Below are 20,907 nucleotides of genomic sequence, written 5' to 3' on the forward strand. Positions count from 1 at the left end.
CATTTTTACGGGTTAAAAATGCCCTCGCCTGTTCAGCTTGCAGTATCAACGGAAATTGTACTGGGTTGTCATGGTTAAGAGGGAGCTGAAGCAGTAGGCAAAACTCTCGATTTATCAGTCGATGATCTTGAGCTCTGGGTAGTGAGAGAAATAATGAGATAATGGATGCAAAAGAACGAAATGAGTTTCCTCTGTAGGGTGGCTGAGCTGGGTTTTGGGGTAGAGTGAGGAGTTTGGACATCTGGAAAGAGCTTGAAGTAGAGCCACTGCTCCTTTGTGTCAAAAGAAGCTAACTGAGGTGGTTGGGGCATCTGATTCAAAATTCCTTCTGGGTGTTTCTTTTTGGAGGTTTTCCGGGCAACTTGGAGGAGCCCCAGAACTCACTGGAGGGATCATATATCTCATCTGGCCAGGCAACATCTTGCGATCCCATAGAAGGAACTAGAACACATTGTTGAAGAAAAGGAGCTCTGGATGGAATTATCGGCATAGACAATCAACCACTGAACCAACCCTGGAAGAAAATGGATGGATAAGGGTAAACCTACAATGGGCACCATTATCTTTCTACCATCTACAGCAGCAGCAAAGTTGTCTTGTAATGCTGAACATTCTAGCACCTGGGCATCAAAATATTAATATCAATAGTTAAAATCTCATCTCCAGTTGTTGCTAAAGAATATATAAACCAGCAAGCAGGTTTTGCACCAGAGTCTCCATTTTGTTTCCAATGGTTTCCCCATAAGATCACATGAGGTCATGAGGTGGAGCGCTGCACAACTACTCTCCAGTCTTGGAATATCTGTTTCTTCTCATGTGAAACTCGATTTTAAAATCTGCTAGGATTTTAGAACTCCTTTAGTTTGAGCTCTGATTAATTGCCACTGGTGCTTGACCCCATAACACAGTGCAAAGAGGGGAAACCATTCAGAGAAATTAAATGATTTTGTGAAATACCGGGGGTCCTTTACTTATGTCGGAGTTCCTACGACGCAGCACAAGTCAATTTTCGCCGTAAGTCGGAACTCTATCAGAAGAGTCTGCCTTATGCTTGGGAGCAATAATGAAGAACAAAAAGTTAGCAAATGTCACACAATCCAGGGTAGTGTACAACCAGCGAATGTTAACAAAGCCATCTTTGAGCACCGCGTAGGGTTGTATTCATCCACTCCACACACCAACTAGTTTCATGTAACCAGTTCTGACGTAGCGACGAAACGTCGTAGGTCGAGGATGTCATAAAGCCAGGACCCCCTGTACACTTTTACCCGGAGCATTAGTATTGTGCGGAGACCTCCAGTTGTGTAAATCCGCCATGCCAAGTAAAAATTCCTTTGCAAATCATTTTGCCACAATGGTTCTGTGATACATTTAATCCATGTAGATGAGCATTTTGGCAAAATCGTTTTGTTTTTGTTTATGGTGTTCATTTTTCTGCCTTCCTCCCACTTTAGAATCATGAAGGCAATTTTTAATGAAACTTTGGAGCGTTTCAGATGCCAAATCAGAAGGCTCATGTTGCTTCACAGCATGTGATGAGATTGTTGACATGGATGGCAGCATGCAGTGAGGAACATTTTACCGTCTTTCAACAGGCTCAACAGTTATGTGGCAGCCTGTTAATATCATGGATGTTGTCAGTAAATTCAAGTAAAAGACAGATATCTCTTATCCTGTGCAAATGCACTACATGAAGCACAGATGTGGGGGTAATTTTTAAATCCCTAGATAATATCTGTCCAATACAAATGGGGCTTTATTTGCTTTCTCACTGAGAGTTAAGTCAGAAGTTTGACACCATTTTCTGCAGCCAGCAACCAGTTTACTAACAACAAAATCTGTCACTTAGCACCTTCAAAGTTCACGAACTAACACTTTATATCTTTGTTTATTCTCACAAAACCATAAAATAGATATTTCTTGGCCAGGTGAAGTAACTTCCGGGAGTCTCTGCTGATTGTCTGCCAACTATTTCACAGTAATAACAAAAAATAGGCAAATTTTCCCAAAATGACCAACACTGCCAAATGTTGCATAACCGATCTTTGCTAATAATAAAGCAGCAAAAAATACTGTGGAACATGGATATGTGCTGCATGCAAGTCATTCTGAGTTAAGTTTAACATTTACTTAATCATTAAGTTGTTACAGTGAGTGTCACAGCCTATTAAAGTGTAAATGACAGTAGATATGTACTTAAAACACAATAAAATACAGACAGCAGGCGATTGCCCACTGCAGCAACTTGAAGCAGGTGTCAGGTTGCACAAATACTAACAGGAATACCCACCTAATCTGCTCTTTCAGACGTCCTGTTTCCATTACAATGTAGGGTCTTACAGATTCATTGTAAACTCCGAGTGTGCCAAAACACCGCTGCTGTCTGGCAGAAGATTCACTTATCTTGGAACTTAATCTAAATTAACTTGAGCTTGAAAAACTAAGACCAATATCAATGAAATTTCAGAGAGATGATGGGATCTACTTCCTCTTTAGTAAATTTCAATTGTTGCCATTGCTTGGTGTAAGAATAGAAGCAGTAGAATAGGAGGAATATTAGATGTGTTATTTTTAACTTATATAATGGGAATATTAGGCAGCTTTCCATTGCTGGAAATCTGGACAGGTGTAAGGTGGCACAAATACAGGAACACTCACCTAATCTGTCCTTTCAGACTTCCTGTTTTCTATTACGATGTGGGATTTTAAATATTTAACATAAACTCCAAGTGTGCCAAACTACTATTGCTGTCCAGTAAAAGTTTCACTTGTCATGGAACTGAGTCTAAATTTATTTGAGCTTGCAAAAACTATGAACAAAATCAATTAAACTTCAGAGAGATGATGGGATTTACTTCCTCTTTAGCGAATCTCAGCTATTGCCATTGCTTAGTAGAAAAATAGAAGCAGTAGAACAGAAGGAATATTCGTTTATTTCTAGTGATTTAGTGCAACCGCATTGATAGAGGGTATAGACATCGAAGTGACGTACTAGAAGTGTTTTTGTTAACTTGTGTAATGCAAATATTTGGCTGCTTTCCATTGCTGGAAGTCTGAGCAGGTGTGAGGTGACACAAACATTTACAAGAACCACCTTGTAGTCTGCCCTTTTCTGTTTCCAGTTCAGGGTAAATTCTAACTACAGAGGCTCATCGGTTTACGACATCCTCGACCTATGGCATTTCGTCATTACATTGGAACTGGTTATGTGGAGCTAGTTGGCGAACGGAATGGTTTAATAAGTCGTCACATGGCGCTGTAAGACGGCTTTGCTTACATTTGCCAGTTGTACGCCTCCTTGGATTGTGCTATATTCGAATTACATTGAAGTTGTAAAAACAGTGCAACATATTCTGTTTCTCTGTTATCCTGTTGTTGTATTCATAATATGTTGTGTTCTTGTAAAATTACTCATGAATGCACGAAAGTCATTAGAATTCACGACTTTTCAGAAGAAGTGATTGATATCGTGATGCACGTAGCGGCTTTGTTTACATTTTCCCCAGAGTTCCGACTTAAGGCGAAAATCAACTTTCGTCGGGCAGAACTCGGAAACAAGTCAAGGATCCCCTGCACTTCAAGCACAGCATTACCTGCAAGTTACTGGATGAAACTCTAGTTCTATGAGCATGTTGGAAATAGAGCAGTGGCGTTTTGATCGAATTTTGGCGATGTAAGGCACTAAAAGACTGCTACGGTATGATAACATCCAGAGGGCTGAAAAATGCTGCGTATTGTTCAGAGTTTAATCAATTGGTGGTGAAATCAGTACAGAAGCTTTTCTAGGTCGCTCAGAATTACTTTTCCTATAAGAAGGTACTTTTTTATCTCCAGGAAAACACCCAGAAAGACATTCTACAGGCAACTTCCAGCAGTCAGAACATGCTCAAAGCTTTGGGCTGCCCTAAGAGGTCCTGCCTGCAGTAGAAAACAGCCTATTGAAGTTTGGAGAAGGATTTTTAAACCTGGAGTGCATCATATCATCCCCATCACCATCTAACCACAATTTCCATCATCAGCCACCCATTGTTATATGGAGGACTTGTTCTCTGCCGATATGAGCCTTTCACAAGTTAAATGCAAGAGAGAGTAAGTCTTAAAATCCTGAGGAGAGAAACTGCCTTCGCTGCATGAAATATAGACAACTACACAGATAAAAAGAAGTTCAAACACAATGAGTTAGAAATGGAAAGCAGTTCTCGGAGAAGAAAATCTATAAACAGACATCAGAAATTCAACATTGCACATACAGGTGTTACGGTCCGCTGTTGAAATCCCGTCTGAGAAGGGTCCGTCTGTCACCGCTTCTGTCCCAGCTGTTGTTCAGAACTCGATTTAGATTTCAGCTGCTCTTCTCCCATCTCTGACAATTAGGATCATGTCAAAACTGAAGCTAGAATCTGAGAGCACTCAGAGCTCAGCAACTTTCATCACATCTGTCAAGAGCTGCACAAAGTGAAAGTGACTGGAAGCTTGGTGGTTTCTGGAAGTTGTGAAAATGTTGTGAAGAGTTTTTTTTTTTTTTTTTTTTTTTAAACTTTCTAACTGTCTGAAGAGCACTTTAATGGAGGCATCTGGTTTTAGTTCTCCTACTGAACTGGCCTGGAGAAAAATGTATGTGTGCTGGATCCTTGTGTGTGGACATTGAAGTTACTTAACACTAATTTTATGCCCTCGATTTTTACAAAATCACAAAATTATGACATTTTTTGAAGTCAGAAACTGTGAAAGCAAAAACAATTGTCAAGATTTCTACTTGTTTTTTTAAATAGTCCTTGAATGAATCATGTGCGACATGCAGCCACATGAGGAAAATGAAGAAAATTAAAATTAAAATTGTGGTAGTTCATCATGTTACTTAAATTTGTTTAACGAACTGTTTATACTGGATTCCATTCAAAATAATAATAATCTGCGCTCCTCAGTGCAACTGAGAAGCCAAGACTCACTCAACAGTCATGTGACAAAATTTATCTGAACTTTTAACCATCCAGCGCCTCAGCAGAGCCCTCCAGTCGTCCACTCAGTTGGTGCTGGACGTGCCCAGGTCTCGGTACAAGCAGTGAGCTGATTGTTCTTTTGCTGTTGCCGCTCTGAGACTCTGGAACGCACTTCCACTGGAACCTCGTGTTATCCTCGACCTGTCGCTGTCCAGGCTAAACACTCACCTCTTCAGACGTGGCTTTGACTCTTAGCACTGATTTATTTTCATGTTGTCCAAAAATGCCCTATTTAAATGTAACTAATTCATCTGTGACGCATTTTGGTTTTATGGTTTTATTGTTTTGTAGCAAGCAAATTGTGTTGTTTAGTTTTATCATGCTGATGGAAAGCACTTTGGTCTTCTTTTATGTTGTTATAAACTGCTCTATTAATAAATTTTGATTGAAATGTCATACTTTTTGGCTGAACTGCAGGCAGTGTTTACTCAAAGCATGTAAAAGACAAGCATGCAAACAAATTCAAAAGACTGAGAGGAAAATAAAACATATTAAACCAATAAAACAAATGCAGGATGGCTCAAAAACAGTAAGCAGAGGAGCAAGTCAGAAGATACATTCAGCATGGTGAAACATCTTTATAGAGAGGATGAGCTCAGCAGTATTCCAAGTTTCTTCTATTTTTGTTAAGCAAATAACCAAAGAAATTCTGCTTTTTTTTTTTAGTGATTCATGCATTCTAACTGTGTCTTACTGCACCAAATACATTTCTAAGTTCCCTCCCCTTGTATCCATGGAGGTACAGGACTTTGCATAGCAGTGACAAATGAGCCCACAGTGAGTAAAAAATGGGAATAAAAGACACAGACGCTACTTGAGTTCTTAGGGTTAAGTCTGATCATCCTGCAAATCTTCAAAGCTGACTGTTTTTCACTTGAGGTTCAACGTCACGTCGAAGCTCCTGCAGAACTGATGTCCGCAATAAACACTGCGCCTCAAACCGCTGCAGCAAAATAATTGAAACGGACAGACTGTTGTATCTTTGTTAACAGGGAGCAAAAAAAAAAAAAAAGTTCACTGCTTTTGCTGTTCCAATAGGTCAAAACACATAAATATGAAAGTTCCCCTGCTGGCTCAGCAGGCTCTGGAGCTGCTCTATTGATCAGCTCACCAGAGCTGCTAGTCCATTTCTCCGACCTGACATTTGAGGGTAGCTCTCATGAATTTTTCTCGTATACTTTAAGAAGGAAGACATGTCAGATGAGGGATGCAGTGCAGCTTCTATCAACAGCTTTTTCCACTATCTGTTGTGAAAAGCTGACAAATCTCGAAGTCATGGATTTAAACTGGTTCTGCAAAACCGAATGTGTGTCGTGTATAAGTTCAATTTCTCATTTTTGATGATGCATTTGTTGCTCTACAGGCATTTTATAGACCGTAGACAGAATGAAAAGCAGCCCTGAGAAAATTGCACGTACTGAGATGTGGGATAAACACCATTTTTACGGAGATAGCATCTCCACCGCCACTGAAATCTAACAGACTGGACGTAAATGAGTTCTAGTGCAACCTCAGTTCACCGTGTCTCCGCAGTGTATCACAAACTTTCAGCAGAAAACAAAAATCGACGGAGGAGTCAATCATTGATTCCGGCTAAGTTGGTGTGAGTTTACTCCAGACACACATCTTGTTCAATGCAGCAGGTGCCGAATCCTCCATCGAAGTCAGAAGAGCTTTTTTTTTTTTAGCTTTTTTTTTTCTGCACATCACAATCAATTTCCTAATGATGGTTATTATATGATTGAGCTGTAAATTGCTTCTTCCCACGTCCACATGAAAATTAGCGATGATTGTTTCAATTGGTGTGCTTGTGTTTTTATTATAGCTTCTATATGCTTTGCTGCCAGCTAAACTGTAACAGTCACATTTATTATATTGAATTATATTAGTCATTACCCTTGAGCTTTAGCTTTTAACCTGCCTCTGCTGATGTACTGGAGACCGTCGGAGCTGTCAGTGGGTAAATCCTCCTGCAGCGGTTAATAAATCCGAGCTCAGAAATGGGCACACTGCTGTGACCTTACTGACTCACTGTGGGACTCCAACAGCAGTGCTGGATGGCAGAATAAGCAGAGCTCTGGCGCTCCCAGGTGGAGATTAAACGCGACTGCAAAGACAGAAAAGGTGTCAAGATTTGCAGCCCTGAGTGCAAAACAGCCCAAATACCGCATTGCACTTTGTATTTTTATCTCTTTTTTGACTCCTTAGGCCCAATTATATGCACATATGCCCTAAATATTCACATTTAGATGCTCATATAAGTCGTGCACAAACAGCTTTATATCATACTTTTGCTGTCTGTAATAACATTAGTTCTATAAGCCTGCCTTACGCTGTACTCCAATCTAAAGACAACCTACTAGTGTGTAGTTTCTGGGCCGGAAACGCAGCAGAGGTGCTTGCACACACAGACACACTCTGTTGAGTCGTGTGCTTGGCTAGTAGAAAGCCCTGACGCCGTTCATTAATCACTACGTTGAGGTTTTGATGCCACAGCAGGAATGGAAATGCTGCTCCGACTCTCACAGATATACTATACTGCCTTCATCAGCTGCGCCGGAGCTGAGCAGCAACACTCAGAGTAAGGAGAGAGCTCATTTGCAGAAACGCTAATAGCTTATGTTTGTATTCCTGGAGCATGTCGTCCAGTGCAACAGTGTGACTCATTTATGGTTAGGCCCAAAACCATCCATAGCCATGCCAAAATTTGATTTGTAGTGGATTTTTAGTGGATCAATCGATGTCTTCTGACTGGAAAGGGCATAAACAACAAGAGAGTAAGACACTGTGTTAGAGATGTTAATGAGGAATTTGAACTATTTCTGTGTGGTTTTTTGCATTTTTACTAAAAATGGCATCTCCGAAGTTTTTCAGATGACTTTAAATTACTGCTGTTTTTGAGGAAATGCAGCTTCCGGACTGCTCACAAGACGTTTAAAGTCTAGTTCCACACTAAAAATACATGTTCAAAATCATTTATACTCCTTGAAACTGTTTCAAATTTGTGACAAAATGCAGCTGCTATGTCATTTCAAATGTTCAAGAGTTATGCAGCAGGGGCGGATCCAGAATAATTTAAGTGGGGGGGCACAGAGGGGTACAACAGATATTTGGGGGGGGGCACCGAAAAGTTGTAAAAAAAAAAAAAGTGAAAGCTGCTACTAACCTCTCGCTTTTACAAAGTATTTTTCATGTTTGTTTTTTTTTGGCTCTTTAACCCAATAGGAAAGCTGTATATGACCTTTTCATTTTGGACTGTTAGCATTCAAATTATGATGGACTTGTTTCCTTGTTCATGTGAATTACAGCATCATCAGCTGCAGCATCTGCCTGTTATGTAAAACTGGTGAGCTCAGCGACAGTATCCTGAGGGCAATTAAGTGACAAATAGTGTGCAAGAACAGCACTATATACAACCCTGTCAATTTCCACTTCTTAGAATGTTTACTGACTGTGTGCTGGTGCCCATCTTTAAGAACAAGGGAGATGTGCAGAGTTGTGGCAGCTACAGAGGAATAAAGCTGATGAGCCACACGATGAAGCTAGGAAAAGAGTAGTTGAAGCTAGACTAAGGGCAGAGGTGAACATCTGTGAGCAGCAGTATGGTTTCATGCCAAGAAAGAGTACAACAGATGCAATATTTGTTTTGAGGATGTTGATAGAGAAGTACAGAGAAGGTCAGAAGGAGCTGCATTGTGTCTTTGTAGATCTGCAGAAAGCTTATGACAGGGTGCCCAGAGAGGAACTGTGGTTTTGTATGAGGAAGTCTGGAGTGGCAGAGAAGTATGTTACAGTGGTGCAGGACATGTATGAGGACTGTAAGACAGTGGTGAGGTGTGCTGTAGGTGTGACAGAGGAGTTAAAGGTGGAGGTGGGACTACATCAGGGATCAGCTCTGAGCCCCTTCTTGTTTGCTATGGTGATGGACAGGATGACAGACGAGGTTAGACAGGAGTCTCCATGGACTATGATGTTTGCAGATGACATTGTGATCTGTAGTGAGAGCAGGGAACAGGTGGAGGAGAAGCTAGAGGCATGGAGGTTTGCCCTGGAAAGGAGAGGAATGAAGGTTAGCTGCAGCAAGACGGAGTATCTGTGTGTGAATGAGAGGGACCCAAGTGGAAGAGTGAGGTTACAGGGAGAAGAGATCAAGAAGGTGGAGGATTTTAAGTACTTAGGGTCAACAGTCCAGAGCAATGGAGAGTGTGGAAAAGAGGTGAAGAAGTGTGTACAGGCAGGCTGGAACGACTGGAGAAAAGTGTCAGGTGTGATGTGTGATAGAAGAGTTTCAGCTAAAATGAAAGGAAATGTTTACAAAACTATGGTGAGACCAGCCGTGTTGTTTGGTCTGGAGACAGTGTCCCTGAGGAAAAGACAGGAGGCAGAGCTGGAGGTAGCAGAACTGAAGATGCTGAGGTTCTCTTTGGGAGTGACCAGGATGGATAGGATCAGGAATGAGTACATCAGAGGGACAGCACATGTTAGAGGCTTTGGAGATAAAGTCAGAGAGGCCAGACTGAGATGGTTCAGACATGTCCAGAGGAGAGAGAGTGAATATATTGGTAGAAGGATGCTGAGTTTCCCACTGCCAGGCAGGAGGCCTAGAGGAAGACCAAAGAGGAGGTTTATGGCTGTGGTTAAAGAGGACATGAAGGTGGTTGGTGTGAGAGAAGAGGATGCAGAAGACAGGGTTAGATGGAGGCAATTGATTCGCTGTGGCGACCCCTGAAGGGAAAAGCTGAAAGGAAAAGAAGAAGAAGAAGAATGTTTACTGACAATTATCACACCTAAAATAAGAGATAATATTCTGTACTTTTAGCAACTAGTTCTCAGCTGTAAACCACAAACATCATAGGGTTCTGTATACTAATCAGTCTAAATCAAAATGAGTACTACCCAATACACAGTGAACAACAACAATCTGTACCTTTGATCTGTGGTAAAATAATCTGAAATGTTCTGTGCGGTAATGCAACTTTTAAAGTACAATAAGTAGCACTCTATACATTTAACAATAAACCTGAGAACAATAATAAACAGCAGCAATAGTCCATATTCTTAAGTCATTTAATAGTTCACAGCTCAGCAAGCATCATAGTGTTCTGCATAGAAATCACAAAAAGCTGCTCTCAATAATCTTCCACAGTGAGCAGATGTTCTTGTGTTGCAGGTCCATGGTCCAGACGTGGACATCAATCAGGCCGGGGGTCTCTGGAACCGTCTACTTCCTAGAGCACCTCCTCTTTTTGCATTCTTGACATAGGATGGAAATAAAGTAACCTTGGTTTAGCACGTCCATCAAAGGCCTGTAGGTGTGTAGGTGTAACCTGCTGGTCAAGTGTAATGTCACTATTAACAGAATTTGGCATAAATATGACAGATTTTTTAGCTCAACTGTATGTGTTTTAAATAGTTTTGGACAATAATGGAGTTCTTTTGAGGATTAAAACACATAATTCTTGTTAATATGATCACTTCAGTGTCGGTTGTGATATTTCTGTCGGATTTGTTGTTAATAAGAATATAAATAAACGCAGATCATCACCAGACTAATCCTTCACTGTTCATACATTACCTTATTATCCTTTAATGGAAACATTTGGCTCATTATTTGCGTTGCTCTTAAAGACTGAAGGATTTGTGGAAACAAAGAAACCTACTGAGCGATGTGTACTCAGAGCCTGTGCAAACAAAAGGAAGAGGTTTATTAGACTGTTGCAGAGTCAATAGATGGTTCAACGTTAAAGCAGCAGCCTCTAAGAGCTCAGGCCTGATGTCATATTTACCGGTACATTTATTCAATTCTATTCAGTTTCTTAAGATACTGAATCAAAGATGTAAATGTTGTTGTGGTCAGAAAACTGTTAAATTTGACAAACCGTGCATGAAAAGTTTTTAAAACACTCATCAATTTATGATCACTGACTTAATCCACACTTTAGTCACGTTTATCTTTAATAGATAATTGATTTTTTTTAGCAGTCTGCATTTTTATTTTTTGTTCAGTATATTTGCATGAAAAATACATCAAACCTCTTTTGTCTGTTTTGTGAATAACACCCTGAAATAAAAAAAAAACAAAGACAGTGGGTGCTTTGTGTGATTTAGAGATGTTTTTTTCCCATATTTTAGATGGGAAATTGTACATAAAATGTATTTGTGGAATTAAAACCAGATAGAATCAATGTAACATTTCCATATGACACATGTGAAAGTGAAAGCCTGTCTATAGACAGTATTCTAAAAAAGAACTTTCAATGCGCCTTCTCATTCAATGCTTTTTATTTATTTGTACATTTTTCTGCATTGTAGATTACTACTTAACATTAACACTTTTTAGTTTACAGCATATTTCCACATGTATCCTTTTAGTTTTGATGTCTTAAGTATTAATCTACAATGTATGAAGTAATTAAATAAAAACCACTGAATGAGAAGGTGTGTCCAAAGTTTTGACTGGTCGTGTGCAAAGTTTACATATTTGCGTACTACTCTATGTAACAAAAGAGCTGAACTGAGGACATTAGTAGGTGTAGATATTTTGGCTGCAGCTTCTTCTCGAGTTGTGTTCATAAGTTTACATACCCTGGCAGAATTTGTACCATTCTTTCATCAAAGCTAAAGGTAAATGGCAATTTTCGTGTTAATGAATACATGAATGAACAGAGTAAATACAGTTGCATTACAATAAATAACTTTGTCGGACCACTAACGCTAAATGAAAGAGAAGTTTTTCCATGATCAAACATAGTTTCTAAAAAGTGGACAGTATTTCACAGATTTTGCCAGAACATATGAGCACAACTGTATATTAATATGTAACACGTGATTGCAGTTTACCATATGAGCAAAACAGAAAATGTACATTTGAACAAAAAGCCCGAAAAAAAATCAAAAGTAAGCACGGATGGAAAAAAAGAGACTTCATTGCAAAATACAAACTACTTTAATAGGCACATTAATCAAAGAAAAATCAACAGATTCCTTCCAACAGCAACATTTCTCCTCCACAATATCAGTTAAGTTCTGCAATGACAAACAGATATTTTACACATTTAGCATCTTAAGCTTCTGAGCATTTTCTGGGTGTTTTTGCTCACATTTTATTTTTACTAACTGTGCACACTTATGACTTCGCTGCAGCCGACAGTTACGTGACGAAAACTATGGGGCAGCAAAATGTGTTTACAGATTAAAAGAAAAAAAATGTAAATAGTGAAATATTAGTGGTATGTAGAGTCACATTTATTTTCCAGTATCTGTAACACTTCTGGGTACCTAGACATATGGTGTACAAATTGATTTCTTATTTTTACGTTTTTGTTACATAAATAATCCCAAAAAATGAAACTTTTTAATTTATGATATTAAATCTTTATACTGCATGAAACACATTTCTGAGATCTTCTTTTAGCCGTGGTTATGTTGCTTCCATAGACGTGCAGGACTTTATATTGGAGTGAAAAATGAGTCCACAGTGAGTAAAATCACCAAGAAACTGCTTGGGGTTCAGTAACAGCACAGCCAATGTTTAGCAGCATTTGAGCTCCAGCAGTTTTCTCTCGGCTCCGTCCCGGTCGACCCGGCAGCCTCCTGCACTGACATGAGTTCAGTTCTGGTGTTTTTCAGGTTTCCAGCCCTCACTGAGCTGTCAGGGTACGATGCATGTTGCCTTGCGAAGGGCCAGGTAGCCGGTAACAACATCGGTGGGGAGGAGACGGATGTAAGAGAACTCCTCAGAAGATGTGAAGCGTAGCTTCGTCTGAGGGTCTGTGTAGTTGGCCTGAGGAAAGACGAGACGGATTATTCACTGTGAGCTTGATACAAGACTTAGCTGAAGTAATGCAGCATTCGTTCTAGCGCATTTTTTTACTCACAGGCAATCCAGAGATGTCTGAGTACTTCTTGGCTGGTTTCAGGGAGGGAGGAGCATCAATGCTGTAGTCTGTAAACTCAGAAAAGTCAGGAATTTAACTAAGGCTGAACAAAATACAAAAAAGAATCAGATTACAGTTATTTTTGACAAATATTGGTATATCCATCCACTATCTATACACCACATAATCCTCACTAAGGGCTGGAGTCTATCCCAGCTGACTCGGGGTGAAGGCAGGCACCTCTATATGCAGCCCTGTGATAGACTGATGACCTGTCCACGGTGTTTCCTGCCTTCGCTCCAAGTCAGCTGGGATAGACTCCAGCTCCCCCACGACCCTAATGAGAATTAAGCGGTGTATAACTAATGTATGGATGGATGTTATTGGACTGTGGGAGGAGGCCGGAGCACCCACTGAAAAACCCACATAAGCACAGGGAGTGGCCGGGACGTGAACCAGAGATCTTCTAGCTGCAAGGTGCTAACCAACAAGCCACTGTGCAGCCCAGATACTGGTATACGAGTCAGAAATTTTTGCATTTGTTTTTTACTGAAACAATACAAAAATGATTATATGACTTTTCTGTGGTCTGTAAAACTAAAAAAAAAAGAACAGAAAGAAGTCTTCAGGAAATGGACTTTTTGAGCAAACAGTAATTCTTCTTTAATGGAAATATTTGATGTTGTCCGGAGACAAAGAAAGAACAAAATCATAAACGTTGTTGACATGAACATGGTAGAATCCTGAATACAGAAATAAGGCTTGAATATTTGGAGCTAACAAATGCACGTGTGTCGAGTCAGAAGCTACAGAAACTCACAGTTGGGATCATTGAGCTTCCAGGGTAAAGTCCGCTCCAGAGCCAGAATCTGTTTGAGATTCTTCCAGGTCCTGTTCTTTTTGCCTGCTGCTGCTCCACCAATCCCAGAGTGCTGCCAAGATTCAGCGAGGGGAAAACGGAGAGAATGAAAACGGAGGGAGAAGCAACAGAAGCAGATAAATGCAGGCAGGAAGCAGACTCTCACCATGAATGTGTGGTCTTTGAATGGGGGAGGCTTCACGGTGGACTCTGTGGTGGTGTTCGGGCCGCTGTCAGCTGATCCCACTGGCTTCACCTCAGCCACCATCTCCACTGCTGCTACTTGATGAAACACCTAATTCAGACATACAGAAAGCACAGGCAGTTTAAGCTACATAGGCCAAAGTTGACATACTGTATATACAAAGTAACACGAAATTTGAAGATCTTATGGCTTACATGATAGTTTACATTCACACTGGGTTGTCACGTATTATTTGGTCGCATATTTATGAACATTTTAAACCTTTTATACAAAAAAACACATGTAAAGCACTAATTGGCAATGTCATAATCTGTTTTTATCACCAAGATTGCATATTACACATATTATAAGTGTTTGTATTCACTGCTGTTTTGCACACCGTACAGTGGAGCTGCACAGTCCATCGTTTCAACATTGAAATTATGATGTACACAACAGTCATGTTTAAAAAAACTGCAATGTGAACTTTAACACATCATGTAACAACTTGTTTTGCTGCTTAGTACAAACAGAAAAGTCACGCAGTTCTCATTTCCCATGACTAAACGAAAAGACAAGTCCATCTAATAGAACATCATTTATTCAGACTTCAGGTTTCTATTTTGACTTTATTTCAATGACAGAGTGAAAATTACTGCATTTTTTTCATAACACAGAAAAACAAAATGGCAACTGTTTTCCAATATTGTGCAGCTCTACTGTGTATTTGTGCTATACTGCTTATTTGTGTTTTTAGGCTGCTGCTCTGCACGTCTCTCATCCCCATGTGCTGTTATTTGTCCAGTCGTAATGCCATACGTTCTCATTTTGAATGCAGCTCATGATCATTTTCACTGTCGATTAAGCTACCATTTTTTTTTCTTTAAAATGTCAGAAAATGGTGAAAAATGTAGCTCACTGTTTCTCAAAGTCTAAGATGACAAATGTCTTTTTTACAGCCCAAAGAAACTCTGTTTACTGTCATAGAGGAAGATAGGAACCATGAAATATTCAGTTTTAAGAAGCTGCAATCAATGAATTTAGACTATTTTGCCCCTAGAAAACTACTCAAACTGATTAACTGATTTTAAAAATAGTTTCAGATTAACTTAATAAATCATTGCAGCTCCATTTAGAATACTATAATAGCATAACCATTACTGTTAATTAAATGTCACCCATGCAATAGCATTCGCCTGAATGAATAATTAAAATATTTACAGGCAGATTGGACAGATGGGAATTAGTGAAAATACAGATGTTATTGATCAAAAGGCGCTGCAGCATCTGTTCTGATTATGCAAACTAAACTCCTTCAGAGGAGATTCTATCAGGAACGTTTTTCAGGTTTCCTGTTTGTAAAACAAATAAAGTTTGGTTCACTAGTTCAATAAGGTTTCAAAACAGCAAATTACAGTAAAGAGATGGTTTGTTAAACCTATCTAGAGATTGATTCATGTATTTACACCCTTGGAAACTTCAGATTTCTAATAATTGTCATGTCTTACATGAAAGATTTCCTTCATTTATTTCAGCATGATACTGAAGTGCAGCACAAACAGTTAGCATGTTGCAACTGCACAGCTTCAAACAGTCCCATATTGTGCCCCTTTTCCTCACATTAATTTAAATATATTTTTATTGATATATCAAAAACTTTCCAAGATTTTTAATAATGCCCCTTTGACCTGTTTCCACACATTTTTTTGTGCATAGAAATTTGAGGCTATGTTTGAATAACGATACACAATACAATACAATGACTTTATCAATCCCCGAAGGGAAACTCAATATCTCAGGAACAAATAAAGATAAAGTCTGAAATTTTCACTGTTATTTCTCATCACTTCATTGATTCTGAATATTGGATAAACTGGTCAAATAATATCTGCTTATGGGTGAGTTGAAATATGACAAAACTTTAAGCCAACATGAAAAGTCTCATCTATGAGGACACATTAACAAAAAATGATCATGCAGAAGTCAGCTGAGTCATTCCATCTCATTTCAACAAATCTGAGGAAATTTTGTTGCATGACCTCCTCTGATCATCTCCAAACTTTTTTTTAACTATCCCAACATAAGAATAGATTACTTGCAAAGTTTTAACATCATATGATTGCTATTTGCTAAGTTATAAAATATTTAAATCCCTATTTTTCCACTCGGAAATTGATATGTTAGGTAGAAAGGCTTGATTTAGGAAGATAATACTGGGAACTGACTGATGATATAGACTTACAAGTGATCTGAAGGGTTCAAACACCTTAACAATAGAGCAGGAAAAAAAATTTGGAATGAATATACCCATTTCTCTGTGGTACAGGGCAATTTAAAAATTTGGCGAAAATGGCATTTTTCAAGAATTTAGGCATTTTTTTCACAAATTTTAATAAGTAACAAGGTTCATATGTTATAAAAATCTCAAAGTACCTTAAAAGTTCTCTCTAACCTAAAAATATCCAAGAGCTAGCTAGTCTCCATAGACCTCAAAACGATGCCTATTTATGAAACAGACTGAAAAACACCATACATATATTGGCACAGAAACCAATGTGGGACATGGAGTAGAAACATGAAACTTTGTCTGTATAACAATAAACATCCGAATAATTGATATCTGAAGTATCAACATTGTTTCTTGAATCCTTCATGGCCAATTTAACCAAGAAATGCACTATGTTTTATAGGCGTTTTTTTAGGAATTCTAACTAATATATTGCAGTTAAAATGAGTTATATTGCCTTAGGTCCCATGTAAAACATGTAATTTGTCCCCAACTTATCACACCACTATTTCTGTCCTTTGAACTGCTTGAATTTCTCTGAAATCAGGCCATCATCTGCACCAGATATGTGGTACTGTCCACCACGGCGTGTTGAAGGAGCAGTGATTGGACAGAGGATGTGGGCTGTAGGCACCCACACTACGTCATCCTTTCTAGGCCATGTGAACTTCTTGCTGGGACCTTTTGGGTGCATGAATTTCACTTGCAAATCTTCAAATTCAGCTGATAAGTCAAATACGATACCGAGGCTGTCCTGAGAATGCAGTCTGGGAGTGATGCCATTTCTTCTTATTCAGTTACTGTATGAAAGAAAAAACAATGTCTATATAATAATTAACTTCAGATATGCCCTTTGTAACTTATACTATGATGCTGATGCTTCAGATTCATCTTTCATCTTTAGTTGGTCATGTAAATGGTTCCTAAAAACAAAAACGAGGATCAAAATGTATAGTAAATTGATTCAGCAGTTGCTCATCTTTGGCACAAGAAACAAATATGAAAGTAAGTTCACACATACTTCACACATACTAGTTCCTCCAAAAAAAATTTGAACCGCGTACCATGTATCCCACATGCACTTTTTAATGCCTAAAGTTAGGCTATTTTGGGTCTACACCTGAGTTCAACAGCCTATAAATCAATAAATAAGCTTTATTTTAATGTTTTAAAACTTTTACCTTATGCAACTTTCATTAGTAAAGAAGAAAATTCATTCTTTCAATGTCTTTTCACAAGAATAAGTCCTAAAATAGAGGCATGAAAAACCCAAAATAAAGTCGCCCATGAAATAATAAGGATATTTTGGGAAATTCCACAGTCCAGTATTTTTTTATTTTCATTCATTTCTATACTTTTCTCACCAGAAGGGTAAAAGTTTTGGAAGGGGAAAAAATTCTGACCATGTAAAAGGAGTATAAATTGCTTTTTTTAGTAGTTTAAAACCCTAAAATCATAGGCGAGGATTAAGTTTGGACTGACTATGGGTATTAGATTAGATCATTACTGCTTATACTGTATGTTTATAACCATAATACTTTGCATTTGTTCATAAAATTACCCAAATAAAGCCCAAAAAAAATTTTGGGAGGATCTGAGAAAGTGGTGCAACAAGCATTTGTTGAATTGACATGGAATGACTCAGCTAATGATTTTTTTCTGAAGCATATGTGGCTGCATGTTCCAATATTACAAAGTAAAACATATGGAATACTCATTAATATGAAATACTTGATCATGAAAATGAAAATAAAGTCATTTTCAGGCTTTTATCTTTAACAGATCCTGAGATATAGTTGTCAAACATTTCACAAAATAGTACGATTTCACATAGGCATCTTTAAATATCATTAGCTTAAAATATATAGATTAAAAGAAAAGATTCTAGCAAATCAGAAATGGTCGAGCAGCCTCTGATAATTTCAGATGAAATAACCCAAAGTTGGAAGGTCAACTTGTTGTCTGAGGGCTTAAGGACCAGCAGAAATAAACGACCGCGTGTCTTAACAACTTTTATTGTGTTCACTGAAGTTTGTAACGTCCACAAAACTGGCTAAATATAGATTTCCACCATATGAAACCCAATCTCTGAACAAAACATTCTCCAAATTAGCTGCCAGCTGTGCAGCATCAGTTACCATGGTGATCTAACAGGTTAAAATAGAGACACACCAGGCTCAACATACCTGCTAATAACGCAATAATCTCGCTTCGTTCACCACAAAGAGTGGGAAGTTATAAAGCAACACAACTAGAGCGCTGTAAAATAATTAGTCACAGTAATGTTTCTCTAACTTGGCAGCGTGTGGTTCAGTTCAGACTTCACCTGGGTCTGGGTTGTCGTTGTCACTGCAGGCTTCTTCTTCTTGTTGCTCCCGGTGGCCTGTGGAGCCCCGGTCACCGCCGGACTACCGGGACGTTTCTTCCCCCGGAGAGCGGCGGAGGTGGCGGCCGTCGGCTGGGTCCTGACGGTAATGGGGATTTGAGAAGCCATTTGTAGCGAAATGTTAGTAAAGAAACATACAACCGCTTTCTCCTTCTGTGGTTAGCATTAGCCGTCCGCCACCATCGTTGTAAACAGCTTGTGACCCGGACGGAGAACGGATTTACTTCCGGTTGTATTTTTGTTAAATTCTATTTAATAATATGATAATAATACATTTTATTTGTATAACGCTTTTTAGAACACTCAAAGACACTTTTCATGTAAAATCAGCAAACATTAAAAATAAAGGAACATCATAAAACCTTTCCTTAAAATTAAGACTCTCGAATAATCAACTTGACAGGACGACATAAAAATTAACATAATCACTAAAATATATAAATGAAAAAAAAATTAAAAAGGCCCACTGAATTATTTACTGTTTCAAGTAAAATATGTCCTGAGAACATACACTACCGGCAAAATGGGACACTGCGTAAGTGCATTTTGATTAAAAGATGAAGAAGAAACAGAAAAAAAGAAACACCGGGCTTTGAAAAAGTTCTGTTACACGGTTTCACGATCTTTAGAGACGTTTACATGTCGGAGAGAAAAATTCCATTAAACAAAATTAAGATTCTACCTTATAGGCAGGTGTCATTGATACAAATTTGTTCTCCGGTGAAGTTGTATCAAGATGGAAGTCAAAGAGTTGAGATATCTGCTGTCCTTCGTGCTGGCCACAACAAGTCTGACATAGCCAAACAGCTAAACAGATCTTTCAGGTCTTCACCATTCTTGAGCCTCTCCGCGACTCTGTGGATGGTCATCCGGCTGATGTTCAGCTGTTTGGCTATGTCAGACTTGTTGTGGCCAGCACGAAGGAGAGCAGATATCTCAACTCTTTTGACTTCCATCTTGTTATGGAGTTGGTTTATTAAAGCTGATGTCAGTATTGATACAGTTGAGGAACTCAGTTTTACAGGACATAAATCCTGTCAGTGGGATAATGCTGCCACCTTGTGTTTATTGGGAAATTCTGCACACACAAAGCTGGAGGCAAACTGTGCAGACGTTGACTCAGAAATCATATTACTGGATGAACATTCATTTTAATGACACTTGTTTTAGGCATATTTTCATTGGGCCCAAATAATGAAGCTGCACAGTGATCAGTGAGTTTTTAGCATTGCACTTTAATATTTCAGCTCTTTGTTGAGCCACTAACTTCTCAACTTGACCCTCGTGTTGTTCCTGCAAGTCAAAATTGGCTTCTTTTTTGTTTCAAAATACGGGGGAAAAAAAAAAAATATATATATATATATATATATATATATATATATATATATATGTGTGTGTGTGTGTGTGTGTGTGTGTGTGTGTGTGTGTGTGTATATATATATATATATACATACATATGTTCACAGTTCAAATCGTGGTAAAAAACATTCTTATGTGAAGTTTGTACTTACTCCTCAAAAACTGTATGTAGCATCAGTTTTTCTTTGAACATTTTTGGTGGGGAAAAAAAGAAATGTTAAAAATGTTTAAGAACATTCACAATAAAGTCAAACAAATTCCAGCAAAATTTGCTGGATTTTATTTTTTTTTTTGTGAATGTTCTTAAACAAAACAGAAGTTTAACTGATATGTATGTATGTATATATATATATATATATATATATATATATATATATATATATACATATAAAAATCACTTTAGATATTTTAAAGGTTTTTTTGGAAGATGTTTACTCATTTTGGATAAAAAATATTGACAAGAATTTTCTTGCCAAATTTGAATGATTTTTTAAAAAAACTAAATTAAGGAATTATTGGACTTTTCTTACTGAAGGCTTGGATTTTTCTCATACAAGGAAACAACATTTTTGGTGACCATAAATGAGGACAACAGGAGGGTTAAGGAAATACTTCAGGAGCCTGTTTTCTTCTTCACACTCTCCTCTTAGTTTTACTTCAGCTCCAGACATGTTTTGATATTTCTAAAAGCAATATTTCTCATTATATTGAAGTATATTCAGGATTTTTTTTTTTGCTAAAGAATCTGTAGTTGCGTTCTATCAGAATTTACAGAATGTAGCTGTTTTGCCTCTATTCTCCTTGTTGTTGAGGTTGCACTAGAAAAATAAGAACAATAAAAACAAGCAAAGCTGCATGACTTCCATCTAAAATCCAGTTATTCATTATTTACTCGCTTTCCAAAGAACCTGCAGAGCCTCGTCTTGTTTTGTGAGCTGTGTGGAGGTCAGTCAGT

General features: G+C 38.3%; 1 protein-coding gene across 1 annotated transcript; it reads right to left on the bottom strand.

Annotated features, from left to right (window-relative positions):
* Positions 1–11,927: 11,927 nt before the first annotated feature.
* On the bottom strand, positions 11,928–18,818 carry ino80c (INO80 complex subunit C). The gene is made up of 5 exons (XM_022192983.2): positions 18,534–18,818; positions 13,903–14,031; positions 13,698–13,809; positions 12,878–12,945; positions 11,928–12,783 (listed from the first exon to the last, which is right to left on the bottom strand). The coding sequence occupies exons 1-5, from the start codon at positions 18,699–18,701 to the stop codon at positions 12,652–12,654; spliced, it is 609 nt and encodes a 202-aa protein (XP_022048675.2). The 5' UTR covers positions 18,702–18,818; the 3' UTR covers positions 11,928–12,651.
* Between the last annotated feature and the right edge of the window lie 2,089 nt (positions 18,819–20,907).

This window comes from Acanthochromis polyacanthus, chromosome 12 (genome assembly GCF_021347895.1).
Source record: "Acanthochromis polyacanthus isolate Apoly-LR-REF ecotype Palm Island chromosome 12, KAUST_Apoly_ChrSc, whole genome shotgun sequence".
Taxonomy (NCBI): domain Eukaryota; kingdom Metazoa; phylum Chordata; class Actinopteri; family Pomacentridae; genus Acanthochromis; species Acanthochromis polyacanthus.